This window comes from Narcine bancroftii, chromosome 9 (genome assembly GCF_036971445.1).
Source record: "Narcine bancroftii isolate sNarBan1 chromosome 9, sNarBan1.hap1, whole genome shotgun sequence".
NCBI classification, from domain to species: domain Eukaryota; kingdom Metazoa; phylum Chordata; class Chondrichthyes; order Torpediniformes; family Narcinidae; genus Narcine; species Narcine bancroftii.
Window position 1 is genome coordinate 112,750,525 of NC_091477.1, and position 16,430 is coordinate 112,766,954.

General features: G+C 36.8%; 1 protein-coding gene across 1 annotated transcript in view; it reads right to left on the minus strand.

Annotated features, from left to right (window-relative positions):
- Positions 1-16,430, minus strand: part of pcolce2b (procollagen C-endopeptidase enhancer 2b) — a 47,085-nt gene that overhangs the window by 17,959 nt on the left and 12,696 nt on the right. The window contains exons 3-4 of the mRNA XM_069897379.1: positions 12,880-13,135; positions 10,207-10,331 (exon numbers count right to left, since the gene is read on the minus strand). Of these exons, the coding sequence (XP_069753480.1) occupies positions 10,207-10,331; positions 12,880-13,135 (381 nt within the window). The remainder of the gene's footprint in view (positions 1-10,206; positions 10,332-12,879; positions 13,136-16,430) is intronic.

The following is a 16,430-nucleotide window of genomic DNA, read 5'->3' on the forward strand; positions in this document are numbered from 1 at the left end:
GTTAGTCTCTGGATTATAATTATGACCATTCCTTCCACTTCTGAATTCCTTCCTTAAATGAAAATTGAAAAAAAATGTTTTCTCCCTAAATCTACCTTCCATTCTCCCACTTTTCTTCTTTATGTCCTTCCTTATCTCTTGAACAAAATTCTTAGTGATTTACCCTCATGTTTTCATATTCAGGGTCAAATTTTATTTGACTAGGCCACTGTGAAACACCTTGGGACATTTCACCAAGTCAATGGTGCTTTATAAATACAAGTAGTTAGTGTTAATCAGAATACAGGAAAGCCATGAATATACAAAAGTGCAGAGCATAATCAACTCTTCTGTATGATTTAATCAATAAAATTACTTTAAATTTACTTTACAGGAAAAGTTCTTCAGCCAGAGGGTGGTGAATCTGTGGAATTCGTTACCAAAGATATCTATGGAGGCCAATTCACTGGGTGCACTTAAAGCAGATGTTAAGAGGTTCTTGATTAGTAAGGGTGCCATTTATGGGGAGAAGGCAGGAGAATGGAGTTGAAAAGATTAACCATAATTTGAATGTGTCAGCAGGGCTGAATGCCTAATTCTGCTCATAACCTTTATGGTCTTATAAAGTGAATGCACAAGGAACAGTGAACCCAATCACATTATCTTCCTGACTGCATCAAAGTTTGCTTTCAAAAATGTAAAACCTTTTTTAGAATTTTTTCCCCACTAATATACATAGTAAACTCTCCAATATAAAAATGTGTATATATATAAAAAATTTTCTTACAAAAAACAAACAAAACAAAACAATCCCCCCTCCCCCTCATAATATGAATCCACACACTGTCAGGGCTCACATTTATATTAACCATAAAAAATTCTAGATGAGGAAGTTATGTGTATTTACATATAGCAGCATCTATTATTGTCCTTTTAATTATTGTAATTATAGTTATAATTGGACCCCTCTATGATCCAAATATGGCTGCCATATCTTGATAAATATGTCATATTTGTTCTTTAAGATATATGCAATTTTTTTCATAGGATGCAACTATTCATGTCAGCAATCCATCGTGCTATATATATAGGGAAGAGTCGGATTTCCAAGTAATTGCAATACATTTCTTAGCCACTACTAAGGCTATTTTAATAAATAAAAATGAAGTTTAGTTAATCTATTGCTTATTTCAATAAAGTTACCTAAAAGATAAAGCTCTTGGTCGCCCATGAAGGCCACTCCTGTTATCCTGTTTCATATTTTGATAATATCCTGCCAAAAAGGTCTCACTTTCATACATGACTACATAGCATGTAAAAACATTCCTATTTATGTCCCCCATCTAAAACACATTTCCGATATTTCAGATTTTGATCAATGCAACTTCTGTAGTATAGGATATAATTGGTGTAGGAAATTATATTGAACTAATCTGTATCTTGCATTTATAATTGATGTCATGCTATCCAAACACCAATCAGACCAACATCTTTCCATTATTGCAACACCTAGATCCGACTCCCATCTCTCTCTCTCTCTCTCATGATCACTGTAAACCTGGTTTTGCACTTTCATTCTGCAGCGCATAGTACATCTTAGTTATAAATGTTGGTGTATTCCCCAGCCATATTGCTTGTTCCATTTCACTGATTTCAGGTGGGGCTAAATTTGGCCCCCATCTTTCTTTTAGGAAAGTTCTGAGCTGGAGAAAACAAAAGAAAGTCCCATTAGCTACTCCATATTGATTTCTCAATTGTTCAAAAGACATAAGAGATCATCAATATATCTTATTCCTAGTTATACCAGGAATTCAATATTTTGTTGTCCAGATTCATGAGCAGATTCATGACCATTTTTACATAAAGATGTTCTTAATGATATACCTGCTTTTTTTTTCCAATACACTCATTTCTTTCTTTCCATATTCCAATCATATGTATGAATATAAGGTTATCTGTCTTTTTTGTTAATAACTTAACATTCCACTTATAAATAAAATCCTTCACTGCCCCATCTTTTATTGAATACAATCCCATTCAGATCCAAGAAGGGGGGGGGGGGGCTGACTTCTTCAAAGAAGCTTGATAAAAATCTAGCTTGTGCTGATAAATAATACTTCTTAAAATCCAGAAGCCTAACTCCTCCCAATTTATAATCCTATGTTAGCTTATCCAATGAAATTGTCGATACTTTGTTATTCCATAGAAATCGCCTGATGTAATTATTTAATAATTTAAAGAAATTTTTAGGTCGTGTGTAAAAGGCAGCAATTGAAAAAGATACTGTAATCGGCATCACCTTCATTTTAATATAATTTATCCTTCCCACTAAAGTAATTGGCAATTCTTTCCATTTCTGTAAATCTTTATTGTTTCTAATTAAATTTATGTAAGTTCTGAAAATTATTAAACTATCCTTATTTCTAAATATTTAATTCCATCCATTTAAATCTACTACCTTTTTGATATCTTTCATAATCAAAATTTGTTAATGGCATCATCTCACTTTCATCTATATTTATTTTTTAACCTGATACTCATTCGTATTTTTCTAATGTTGATTGTAAATTTTATCAAGGACTCAGCCAGGTCAGACATATATAGTAGCACACCAGCAGCAAATAAGCTAATTTTATGTTCTTTCTGTCCAACTTTGAAACCGTTAATATTTGGATCTCTCCTTTTAATCTATGACAGCAATTCAATCACTAGGATAAAAAGCGCTGGGGATAGAGGATAGCCCTGTCTACTTGACCTACTCAAGGGAAAAATCACTGACATCTGATTATTAGTTGTAATTTTGGTTTGTAGTTTATTTTCTGCCTATATCAAATTTTCCACTGTCTTAAATAGAAAAGACCATTCTAAACAGTTGAATGCATTTTCTGCGTCTAGGTAGGTTATTATACTTGGATTCAACTTTGATTTTGCCATATGTATTATGTTAAATAGTCTACCCAGACTATTTGAAAATTGCCTTCCTTTAACAAATCCCACCTGATTTATATGTATTAATTTTGGTAGCTATTGCTCCAATCTATTAGCTAGCACCTTTGCCAATATCTTATAATAAGCATTCAGAAGTGTTTAATGGGTCTTTACCTTTCTCCCATAGCGCTGTAATTATAGCAGTTGAGAAATATTCCGGGAGAGTCTGTGTCCCCATCGCTTGGTCAAATACATTCATCATGAGGCATTAGCAAGTCTTTAAATTGTCTTTAGAACTCAGGAGGAAGCCCATTCTCCCCTGGAGACTTATTAGATTGTAAAGTACCCTAAGCTTTCTCAATTTCTTCTCTTGTGAAAAGGGCATCTAAATCAATCCATTCTCTACCTTCTAATTTTGGAAGTTCACTATTTGCTAAAAATTCGTCCATCTCATTTTCATCTCCTAATAATTTTGATTTATATAATTTTGTATAGTAGTCTAAAATATATTTTTTTTGCTTATATGTTATAATATCAGACTCTGCTTTTATTGCATTGACTCCTTTGCCTTTATATGCCAAGATAGATCTTGGTTTGCCCATTCTCCTAATTCATAATATTTCTGTTTAGTTTTTAAATATAGTTTTTTTTCCATTCAATATGTTTGTAATGTGTTATATCTCAATATTTAATTCTCTAATCGTCCATATTTTTCTTTTAACTCCATTCTTTGATATTCTTTTTCCAGTTTTGTTATATCTTTCTCCAAACCATCCAACTCTGGATCATATTCTCTTAAGATTTTTTTGAATAAGAAATAATTTGTCCTCTTAGGTAAGCTTTAAGCTTATCCCACAATAAAAAGCTGTTAGCAGTAGAAGAAAGATTAGTTTCACAAAATAGTTCTATATGTCTCTTAACAAACTTACAAAAGTCTTTCCTTCTCAACAGTGTGGCACTGAGATGCCATCTATGCACACTTTCTTGTTTTTCTGTTATCACAATAGTTAAAGTTAATGGCGAATGATCTGATAAAAGTTTCCCCAAATATTACGTTTTTCCCACTCTACTTTTTAACTGGGCAAACATTAAAAACAAATCAATCTTTGTTTGTGAATCATGTACCCATGAGTAAAATGAATAGTCTCTTTCTACGGGATTAAGTTGCCTCCACATAACAATCTAATTTAAATCCTTCATAAATTATAGCATTTATTTGTGCATGTTACTGTTCTGGCTGATTTATCCAATATTGGATCTACTCAGAAATTAAAATCTCCTCCGACCAGTATATTTTGTCTCCCCCCCGGCTGTTTTTAAAAATATATCCTTCATAAAGGCTTTGTCATCATAATTTAGTGCATAAATATTCATAAACATTCATGACTTAGCATAAATTTTACAATGTGCCGTTACAAATCTTCCAGCATGATCTGTCAATATCTTCTATTACTATTGGTATAATTTTATTAAATAAAATTGCTACTCCTCTTATTTTTAAGCCAAATGAAGATGATATTACTTGTTCCACCCATCCCATTTTTAATTTAGCATGTTCTGATTTGGTAAGATGCATTTCTGTAGAAAGACTACATCTGCCTTTAATTTTTTAGGTGTGCCAAGACCCACTTCCTTCTCACCGTCCTGTTTATCTCATTAATTTGAAGACTAATAAATTTTAATGTTTTATCCATATTGATTTTTTAAACAGATATTCTTTAACAATAAAACCTTTTTGTTTGTTTAAATAATAGTGATCTTTCCCCTTTAAAAAAACACATACAATGTCCCTGCCGTGTTGGTGACATAAACGGGAAAACCCGAAAGCCCACAAGTAAAGCCCGCAGAACCCTTTGAGGAAGAACCCCTCCCTTTAGCACCACCTTTTATAGATATTCTTCTCAAAGTGCCATTCTCCCCTTAGTCCGGAGTCTCCATCCTGCTACTACTTTTCCCAAGTTCTCACTCTTTCCTGAGCTCCCTTTGAATATTTCAATAAAATTTCCTTTTCAACAATAAATACAAGACAGTTTAAAAATACAACTTTTACTTAGGCCCATTGTAAACATTGTTCACAGCCGCCTTCTTTGGTAACCTTAGTCTTTTCTTAATCCTCGCAAAAAGTCTTCGCCCTCAGTCTTTGTCTTGAAAAATCGCTGATTATCTTCCACTATTTCAACCCTCAGTAGAGTATTTCAAGTTTTTAGAACACAATTGTCTTTTTACATGATCAAACTTTTTTTTTGCTGAATCAAAGTAGGACTAAAATCTTGAAGAATAGCACTTTTTCATGATCAATCTCAGGAAGGCCACGATTTTGCTTAGAGTATTTATATGTTGCTCCCAGAATTGTCTTCCATTCCTGGTAACTCAGAAGTCTTACCAGGACCGGTTGTAGTTGCTGATCGCTGGCTCTTCTGGGTCTGGTGAGCCCTTTCAATGTGTAGTTTTTCTCTGAATTTGTCTTCTCTCAGCACTTGTGGGATCCATGCTTCAAAGTTCACTGGATCTCTCCCTTCAATCTTTTCTTTCAGTCCGATAATTCAAACATTATTTCATCAGCTAAAATTTTCCATGTGGCTGATCTTGTCCAGCAGGCCTTGTCTGTCCAACTCCCATTTCTTTGCATCTTTTTCCATAGCTTTTAGCTTATCTTGTGTTTTTTCCAAGTCTATTTCTACTTGGGTCATACTTTGTATTAAATCTTCAATTATTTCTTTAATTTCATTCATCCTCTCAGACATGTTTTGATGCCTGCAAATCGATTACCAAAAGTGTAAAACTTGAAACTTACCCATTCTTCAGCATACTGCACTGATCTTTTTTAGGACAATTGGTTAAATTGTTGAAAAATTTAGGTCACTGTCCCTTTGGATCAAACTGCCACATATTAGTTAATAGTTAAGGTCCTAACTATATAGAACTTTTTCAGAATCATTTTCATAGTCCAAGGAAGCTGCTTCAATTATTTTTTTTGGCTTGGGCCACATTTGGAGATTGCTGCTCAGACACAAGCAACCCTCCCACATCACTTTTCCTTCCAGATGCAAATTCTGGAAAAGAGAAGGCAAAACAGTGTTGAGACAGTGATAGGGGTGATGGAGGAACCTGCAGAGGAAGCAGTATGTGTTGACGTTCCAGGTTGGTCACTCTCAATCCAAACAGGGTATATTCATTTTTTTTTAAGTGGAGGATCTTTCTCCCCATCTGATATGCCCTATCACCAAAGTATGGAGATCTTCCTACAGGGGGGCAGCCCAGCAAATCCATCGAGGGCAATTGGAAGACTATTGAGACGGAGGCTGGACCTAGTTGTTGGGACCCACCTCCCTCCAGCCAGGGATTGAGACCGATGAAGCAGCACTAGTCCCAAATAATATCTATTCACTCTAAGTGTTCCCTAAAGAATAAGGAATGATGGCAGAGGAAGTACATAAGCCACAGGACGCCACTGCTTAAGATGCCTTTTAGAAGTATAAAGTTGGTTTGTGTACTTTTACATGTTTTGTCCATTCAGGAATGAAAGTCCACTGAGTTGCAAATTACAACTGTTAAAACAAAATCAATATTACTTCTCCACAATTTTGCCTGACTTGTACACAGCCTAGCCACAATTTTTTTGAAGTTAGGTAGAGTCTTGGCAATGTGGCGTCTGCCAGGAAAGCAGGAATCAATGTGTATATATTTCTCAGTCACAAACAAGCTGCACAAGGAGAGACTGAATCCTTTCTTGCAAAAGTGGATGGGATTGTTGACAGGAGCCTGTATGGCAACAGGAAGGTAATCAATGACTCTTTATAATTCAGTGAATGCTCCCCCTTTATAGAACTCCAGTACCCTGCCATGCTGGTGACAAGGGTCCATGGGGAAGCTGATGTACAGGCTAGCTCCAGGAATTGCTTGGCTGACAAATGTGTGCACAGCAGATTGGTCAGTCCTAGATTCGGGCAGCACTGTAGGAAGCGATTTAGTTCTTCCTACTGCCAACTCTTTGACAGATCTATTGAATTAGTCTGGTTTGCCTTGCTTTTCTCATATCTTTTATTCCTTTTCTAAGAGTACATCCAATTCCTTTTTGAGAGTTATTCTTGAATGTTCTTTCAAGATTCAAGAATCCTTTATTGTCAAGTAATATTACATGAAATTGCCTTCTACCTGCCATAAGGCAGACAAAGAGTCTGTGTCGTGTCACCTGGCACCCCTTGCAGTAAGAGAGAATAGAAGCAAAAGACAGATCCTTCAGAGTACTGAGTGTCCATGAATTCGCCTCCAGTGCTCTCAGACTGGACCAGATTTGGCCAGTAATCATACTTACAAAACAGGAGGGTTCAAGGCTGTAGTGGTATTGTTAGTGAAAGACGTACTCTGCCAGTACTGGCCTAACATCATGAAGAAAAAGCATTGTGTGGGATAAATTCGCACAAACAAGTGGTGGCCTGATGTTTCCTTACAGCCTGGCTTGCCATCTTAATTTTCATCTAAGTTACAAGGGTACAGAGATATTCCCAAACCAAATACCTGCTGAATAGAATGGGTGAGGAGCAAAGCAGCACCCCAGAGCAATGGGACAAAAAGCAATACATTAAAGCACAAGCTGAAATTGTCAAAGCTAAAGGAAGCTTCAAAGGTTTTTTTTCTACTTATTCCTCAACTGCACTTCCACCTTCATCTTTGATGGGAAACTTTCCATAAGAAAAGAAATATATTAACTTGTACAGCCAGGAATGTTCATTTTAACACTGCCTGTAAATATACAAAATTGATGCGGAGATCCTTGGCTTAAGGCTGCAGTGAACCATTGATGTTCAAATATCACCTTTAACATTAGGTCTTTCCCTATTCTGTGCTTTGTGCAATTAGGTTGAGGGAAGCCAGCATTTAAAGCAGAATTCTTCCCAGTTTAGACATGAAGAGTTACAGAACATAGAGAATATTTACCCGGGATACAACAATTCAGTTATGAGGAAAGACTGGATTTCTTTTCATTGATGCATGACAGGCTGAGGGGTGGTGGGGGGGGGGGGGGGGGGTCCCAGAGAGGTATAGAAAATTAGGAGGGCATAGATGGTGTGGATAATGATAAATTTTTCTCCAGAACAAAGACATCTAAAACCAGAAGGAACATGTTTAAGCCGAGGAGCAAGAGGTTTAGTGAAGATCTGAGGAAGAATTTTTCACCCAGAGGGTAGTTGGGATCTGGAACTCACCACCTGTTAAGGTAGTGGAGGCAGATGCTCTCAACATTTAAAAGTATCTGGATGGGTAGACGAATCATTAAGGCATAGAAGATCAAGCACCAAGTAAATTGACTTGTTAGATTGCTCACAGAAGAACTCTTCTCACTGTATCAGATATAATGTGGCAAATAAACTTACAGTGCTGTTAAATGCAATTAGTAAAGATGAGTATTTGAGGTCAGCAAGTACATGGAGGGCAGAGGGGCATGAAACTTAGCACAATGAAATTCAAAATAAAACTCCTTCCATCCTCCCCCATATAATGTGCCTCATATGCTACCTCTGCAGAGAATTTTGAGTATCTGTGTGAAATTTCCAGTTATAACAACTGCTATCTTGGTGTCTTTCTGACTACTAGTTGGTATACATTTGGGAGAATTTTGTCAGCAAATCCACATAAAAATAGAACTGGACTGAAGCAGTCCAAATCTCTTTATTTTGTTACAATTCTTCAACAAAATGCAGGAAAACTGTATCCATAACTTTGGATATGAACCGTGGTATTAGAAGTGGGGGAACTCAGTGTTGAACCATGAAGCACACAATTTCTATTTATTTGATAGTTTAACATTTCCAACAGCATCAGCGATTGAGACAGGGGTTTGAATCCTGTCTGTAAGGAGTTTGTACGTTCTCCCTGTGTTTGCGTGATTTTCCCTGGGAGCTCCAGTTTCCTCCCACCGTTCGAAACTTACTGAAGGTGTAAGTTAATTGGGTGTAAATTGGGCGGCACGGACTAGTGGGACAAAATGGCTTGTGTATGTCTAAATTTTTAAAAATAATAAATTTAAAAATAACTGAGTCCATATTGTTCTGTATAACAGAGTACCAAAAATTTGTTCAGCTCATCCACTAAATTTGGAGTGAGCCTTTTGGTTAAAAAGTTGTGCTATCGCTCGAAGTTTGTGAACCATGGCATCTTTGCTTCGGAGACTGGCCCACCTCAGCAGGCATCTCAAGGAACAGAAGCCACATGACTCTGCAAATTCCTCCAAATTCACTGAAAGGATAAGTAAATCAAAATTAGTGCCCATTTCCAGGCCAACATTATCAGCACTGAGGACTGAGCGTTTGCCATGTACCTCACATGCCTGACACCCTGTCACAGGAAGGTACTGTCAAACAAAGGAAACGATTAAAGGATGTGTCAAAGCCTCCTTGAAAAGAATTGCAATACCGCTTGTTTTGCATAGCATGCATGGTCAGGTTAGGGACAGTCAACATGGCTGTAAGATAATGTCTTTCAAATTTAATTGAGTTTTGTTTTTGACAAAGGGTAAGGCAATGGATCTTGTCTACATGGACTTTAAGGAGACATTGAACAAGTTCCTCAGTAGACTGATTCAGAAGGTACAGATGTATATAATCCACGATGAATTGATAATTTGGATTCAGAATTGGCTAGCCCATAGAAGCCAGCAGGTGGTGATAGAAGTCTGTCTTTCTGGATGGCGATTCATGACTAGTGGTGTTTTTCAGCGATCAGTGTTGGGACCCCAGTTTAGAAGGAAAAGTAAGTAGGTAGGTGAGTAAGTTTGAAGATGACAATAATGGGTGGAGAGGGTTGTCAAAGAATTGAAAATAACTTAGATATGGGCAGATAAAAGATTGGCGTCTGGAATGGGCTGCCAGGAATAGTGGTGGAAGAGGACTTTAGATACACACATGAATATCCAGGAAGAGAGTGATAAGCATCTTGTACAAGCAGCAGCACCTTAAGTTTAACTTAGACTTCATGTTCGGCACAGACTCATGGGCTGAAGTGTTTGTTCCTGTGTGCACTGTTCTTCGTTTCTTTGGGAATACCTGGTCCATGAAGCTCAAAATTGATAAGGAGAATTTGGGATGGTAATATTAACCTCAGGTACCCATTCCTGGGAAACACACAGAATCCCTACATCAATGTCAGACAAACTAACTGTCCAATCAGACACCCTTGCCCCAATTGTGGATGAGTCTGCATTTCCTACATCGAGAACCTACCATATCAGTCATCCTCAATCCTGAGGTGGGGTGGGGGGGGGGGGGATATGGGGGGAAGATGTAGAGTGGTTAACAATACCTGATGTTTGGGTGCCACAATGTGCCATGAGCAGGAGACCCCCGCTGGGTAGTCATAATCTGGCCAATTGGGCGTTTTAAAGGAGCCAGGTGATTTTTCCAGACGTCCACCACAAAACTGATCATCTATGGTGATGGAACAAAAATCCTCTAATTATCTGTTCGGCAGTGAGCATTCAAGGCAAATTGTACATATACAAAACTGATACCACAGATACTGGAAATCTGAAATTAAACAGAAAATGGTAGAAATACTCAATTGGACAAACAGTCCCTGTGGGGTGAGACAGAAGCATGAACTTCCATCAAGAAAAACTCTATTGACCTGAACAATAGATGCTGCCAGACCTGCTGAGTATTTTCATGTTGCAGATATATTTAAAGATCAATTAAAACATTGTAGCCTTGCTTCAGATTTGTGCATTTTGTCCTTTTATATCTGGAGTTGGCAGCAATGGCCAAACAAGATGGTTTCAACTGTATGAGACATCTCTCAGTTACTAGCAAAACAGCAACTATTTAAAAATGAGCTGTCACCTGCACAAGCCTATTTACTTTTAAGTCAATCTGGTGGATTTTTAATTCACATGGCAATTGTAACAAGGTATTATCAGCAGGTACTGAAGACTGTCTCTGCCAGAAATCCTAAATATATTACATTCCAATGTCATAACTTCAGCAATTGAATTCTACTCAATAGGCTTCTTTAGTCCTTGTTTTGATGTGCTGCCTACACCTTAAAGACTTTATGTTATTTTATTTTGATTTTTTCTAAAATGCCAAGAAGAGATGTTAACGCAGAAAAACCTAAGAATAGTCATTACCTGTATAACAGATCTGATTTTTTTTCTAAGCTACCTTTAAAAAAAGTATTAGGCCAATTTGAAATTTCAAACGGTTAAATTAACAGTTTGTGATATCAACCTTCATGTGAAACTGTTCACAAACAATTTGATTAGATTAAAACTTCCACTTGCAGAGAGAATCCCCTCTAAAGTTTCACCTCAATGATTGTTGTTGTGCTTTTGGACTTTAATTGGGTTAAAGGAATTTCACGAGAAGCAAGTGTTAGTTTCCCGTTTTCTATTAACGTGAAAGAACTGTAAAGCTTTTGTGTGGTGTTACATGCAGAAAGAAGACTGCCCTGGGAGAAATAAGTGCAATTCAGAAATGCTCCAGTTTCAACAAATTTACCTTGCACTCACTTCTTACAACAGGAAAGTAGGAAATAACTTTAATTGGATCTTCATGATTGAAGTTTTAGTGTGGGGGAAATAGATTTGAGTTCTTCCTGATGATCATTACCCAAGGACTTTAGCTGGAACTGCATATTGGATAGAATTCATCTTAGTTGTGATTCTCACCATAGTAACCAATAAATGAACAGTTTCTTTACACTCATGTATAAGTAATATCCATCAAGATGAGATATTAATGAGATCTCATCACCTGTGAATTCAAATGTTACCATAGTCCATTTGTTTATGGACCAATTTACACTATGTAGCAGTTAGTGCAACCGTGTTACAGTGCCAGAGACCAGGACTAGGGTTTGAATCCCACATTGTCTGTGAGGAGTTTGTACATACTTCCTGTGTTCTGCGTGGATTTCCTCCGGGTGCTCTGGTTTCCTCCCATCAGGGAGGAAATTGTAGCGGGATTGTAGGTCAATTGGGTGGCACAGGTTCATGGGGTGAAAGTGCCTGTTACTGTGCTGTGTATCTAAATTTCAATTAATTTTTTTTCATCATAGCATCTAATTTCAGCCCTTTAAGCCAATAATGTGTATGTATTGTGTGACACTCCCCCCTCCCTCAACACATGAAATAAAAAGTGTGAAACAAAAAAGGCTGCAGACACTGTGATTGTAGAAATGCTGGAGGAAGTCACCAGGCCTCTCAGCATCCTCAGGAAGCAAAAATATATTACCATCGTTTCGGGACTGAGCCCTTCTTCAAGGTATTAGCTCAGGCCCAAAATGTAGGTTACCTCCTGTGGACGCTGTGAGACCTGCTGAGTTCCTCCAGTGTTTTGGTGTTTCTACATGAAAAAAGGTGTGCTTTTCAAAACAGATCTCTATTTTTATGAGGTGGTCTCAAATTCTGATAATTCATTAAAAAAATTCCTAGTGACAATCTGAAGCATTCCATTAGACTATCAATCAGAACCTCAGACAGATGAAAAAAATAATAAAATGAAAATATATAAAACTTTCTTACAAGATCAACCAAGTGGAGTTTTGACTTTGTGTGGCTGTGTGAAATATTTGATGTCTGATCAACTGCATTTTCTAACTCTTCAGAATTTTAATACAAGCCAATCACAAAAAATGGTGCGATCCTGTTCTTGTGGCAAGAAAGATATCCCATTTGTGCCCTGAAACTAGCAACAAGAATTCAGTGATATGTTTGAACAGTTGAGTTTAACCGACAATACTGGGTGAACTCTCTGTCTGCAGTGCCATAGGATTTTTAATTTCTGAATCTTAGCTGAAAAGACTACACAAAAATTATATTCAAAATTTGTGCTCTGGACTACTGGAACTGGATTGAATGTCACCAACTTGCACAGCAAATGCCATAATTGAGATGATTTGTATTTAGTTTATGGAGATTTCTAGTTTCATCATCAGTTAACAGTATATAGTCTGCCAGTAGGAAAGAAATGTCCTTACTTCTCTGGTTTGGCCGAGCTGCAGAGTACATAGCAACAAAACCATTTCCTGCAGTGTTGGCATCGGATACCATCTGGACCAACATTTTGTTGCCAGTTGAGATGATGGCGCCAGGCTTTGAAGTACCACAAAATCTGCCCAACCGCTGGCCATTGATGTGTCCATCGTAAACATCAACGTAATCGTACCTACAGAGCGTGTCACGTTCCAGATCGAGGAACCGGAAATGGAGAGCAACCACTCGGCCTTTTGGCACCTGTGAAAATTATATAGTAAAAGACAAAATTCAATGTTGTCCACTGCTTATGTAACAAGGTTAGAATGTGTAAATACTCTGATTCACCATAGCACACTAAAAATACCAATGGGCAGAGTTATGCTGTGAGGTACGCTCACATTAATTTTGTATTTAGAAGTAATGGGAGCTTCCCAATGCCTGGACTACTTAAGTGGAAAGCAAAAAAGTAAAACTACTTGTACCACTTGCACTTCCACTTGCTTGAACCCTCTGTCCAACTGGGCCATTGTTCTGCGTGCTCTCCTCAAGATCTGAATTAAATATTCATATACAGCATAACCCCTGGTATCTGTCACCTATGGGAATTGGTAGATGCCGGAGAAGTGAATTTTCCGGTTGCTTGAAATTGGCAAACTAATCCCTAGGGGGTACCACTTTAAAAGTTATGTATTTTTTACCTATTTATTTTCCACAATATTTCTGCCGGGGGCTTGAATTCCAGATAAGGGAGATTTTACTGTACTTGCTTTATTATAAGACTATTATGAATTCTACTCCTACAGTATAATTATTTCATCTTCCAGCAAACCTGTACTAACAAAAGTGTCCTTATTCTTTACATGTTGCACATAAATTTTATTCTCTAGATGGTGACTCAACAACTTTTGGAAATTTTTATTTTGGTCCTCTTAAAATCCCTGAAATTTTGAACACCTCGAATATGCCAGTCTTCTCTATTTTAATGAAGCAATCAATCTCGGTTCTTTACAACTGAATAAACTTAAGAATTACCTCTATAAAGATTAATTAATGAGGATCTACTTTAAATATCAAGTAGTTACACAGAAATGTAATTAAATTATTGACATTAAATTAAGACTTTTGTTCAATCTGTGATATTTCCATAATCTGGAACCAGAGAGTAACTAATTAATAAATGAAGATCAACATCTTGAAATAATCAAGAAGTTTGCTGAAAACCAGCACCCATTCTAAGAGACAGGACTGACCAATGTCTTCCACAACAGTGCAGCCTTAAAAGCAACGGGATAGGTGCCATGGATTTTGGCCAATGCTTCCAATTGGAATTGCTGGGATTCAGTCATTGAAATGTTCATAAATCCAAGAACTCCGTGCATAACACAGTGAATGGCATAGGTCCAGAACTTTCTGCAAACATAACTTAATTTGCCTTACCCCAACTCCACTTGAAGTCCAACAACACAGCCCAGACTTGGCACAGGACTGATGAGAGTCTCTGGAAGCTGAAGGGCGTGGGGAGTGTAGAAAAGTGAAGTTTGAGGCATGTTTTGGATTATTCATGATCTTACTAAATGGTGAAGTAATATGTTTTTTATCAATGCTTCAAAGATAAAAGTGGCAGATATGTAATCACCTCAATTTAATTATAAATCCATGTCCCAAAATATTTTCATAATTAAATAAATTTAGGCAAGGTTGTGATTATTTCAAAACAGACCATTATAGAGTTTAGTCTCAGACCATTTAAGAGGACAATTGGGAATTATTTTTGTTGTCACACTGGAATTTCTCAGACTTTAATTCATCATCAGTATATAATGAATGGACTTATGGCAATATTCCAATTTCAAATAATGACTTATTCTTTTGCAGCAAATGAGTACAAATTGTGGTTGAAATTGTATCACCGAATAATTGAGTCAAAGAAATGTTTGACAGATCATTTATTTGGCCTAGGATGCTAATGGTCATAAAGGTGCAAGTGAGGCTCAGAGGAACAGTGGTGAAATGAGCTGACTTGCAAACTGTTTTTATTTAATGATTTGTAGAAGGCTAGGATGTAGGTACAGCAAGGAATTAGGGAAACTAATAAAATGTTTCATTTTTATAAGGGAAACATAATATAGCATGGGAGGTTATGTTTTGGTTATGTTGGTGAAACTGGAAAATGTATCATTTTGGTCAAATTTGGCAAATGCATTGGAAGCATTTCAGAGATGGGTCACTGCATCGATACCTCAAATGGGTTGAATGTTTTTCAAGGATGGATTGTAAAGACTCAGCTTGTATTCACTGAAATTTAGGAAAATGAGAGGGGACTTCTCTGAAACAGGCAAGATCTGAAGGTCTTGATAGTATGAAGGAAGATTGTTGGAGAGAATTAGAAGACACTGTTTTTTGGGGTTTAAAAAAAATAGGAGGTGCCACCTTCTTGAGAGACAGAGTGATTTTATTTTCCTCTCAGAGGGCCATGAGGTATTAAAATTCTCTTCCTCAAAAGGGGAGTGTATCAGTGAGTTTTGAGTGGAGGAACATAGATCCTCGCTAAGGGGGTGAAAAATAACAGGGAGTAGATGGGAATACAGATTTGTTCTTCCAGTCGATCAGTTATGAATTTATTGAACAGCAGATTGTGGGTCAAAGATTTAGAATGAAGAGTTTACTCTAATTTAAAAAAAGCCTTACTTTAGTTTAATATTTTAATTATGTAATTTTTAAAGGGAACTTGAATTTGTATTTTAAAAATTCTATTTTATTTATTTTATTTTATGTCTTACAACATCTGATTGTAAAACACACTGAAAATCAGTGGCACGTTTTCTAACTGGCAAAAGCCCTGCCTCAGCTTTGCTGGATTTGAAGGTTGTCAGTGACATTTTAGGGAGGGGGGCCTCCTCAATGAACATGTTAAAGCTCCAGTGACTTCTGATACCAAGTGACTCCAAGATAAGAAAGCCCAGGAAAACTGGATCAGTAAAGTACAGATATGGAAATACCAGACCAGCATAATTTTGCTCAGTATTTACAGTTAGCTATCTGTCTAATTAGACCGATATAAACCTAAGTCAGAATGATAACTACTCTTCTTCGACATTCTGGTAGACATCAGTGACAACGCTTTAAAATTCACTTCATTGGATGTAACTGCATCATGTTTTGAAATTCCCAGGATTTTTAAATCAGAAAAAGATTTATTGGTTTATCCAAGTAAAAATTATTTACAAATTATCTATTGCAATAAGAAGCTCTGTCTTTAGTTCCCAAGGCCACAGGTTTCTGCAAATCCTTCCCTAAAGAACTCAAACTCTTCATCTCTGTTTTCCTTTCAAATGTTGCTAACAACTCGCTTCTTGACATCTGCAATAACATCTCCTTTTGCAGCTCACCATGACCTGATTTGATAAACTCGTATGCGCCTCAGAGATGTTTATTCATTTCAAATAACCTTATAAATTAAAATGATTGTTTGCAGACTAGGAATAACCTCACAACAACTTAAAAATGTGTCTTTAAAACAGTTGGGAAGAAAAGTGGCAGATGGAGCTCAATG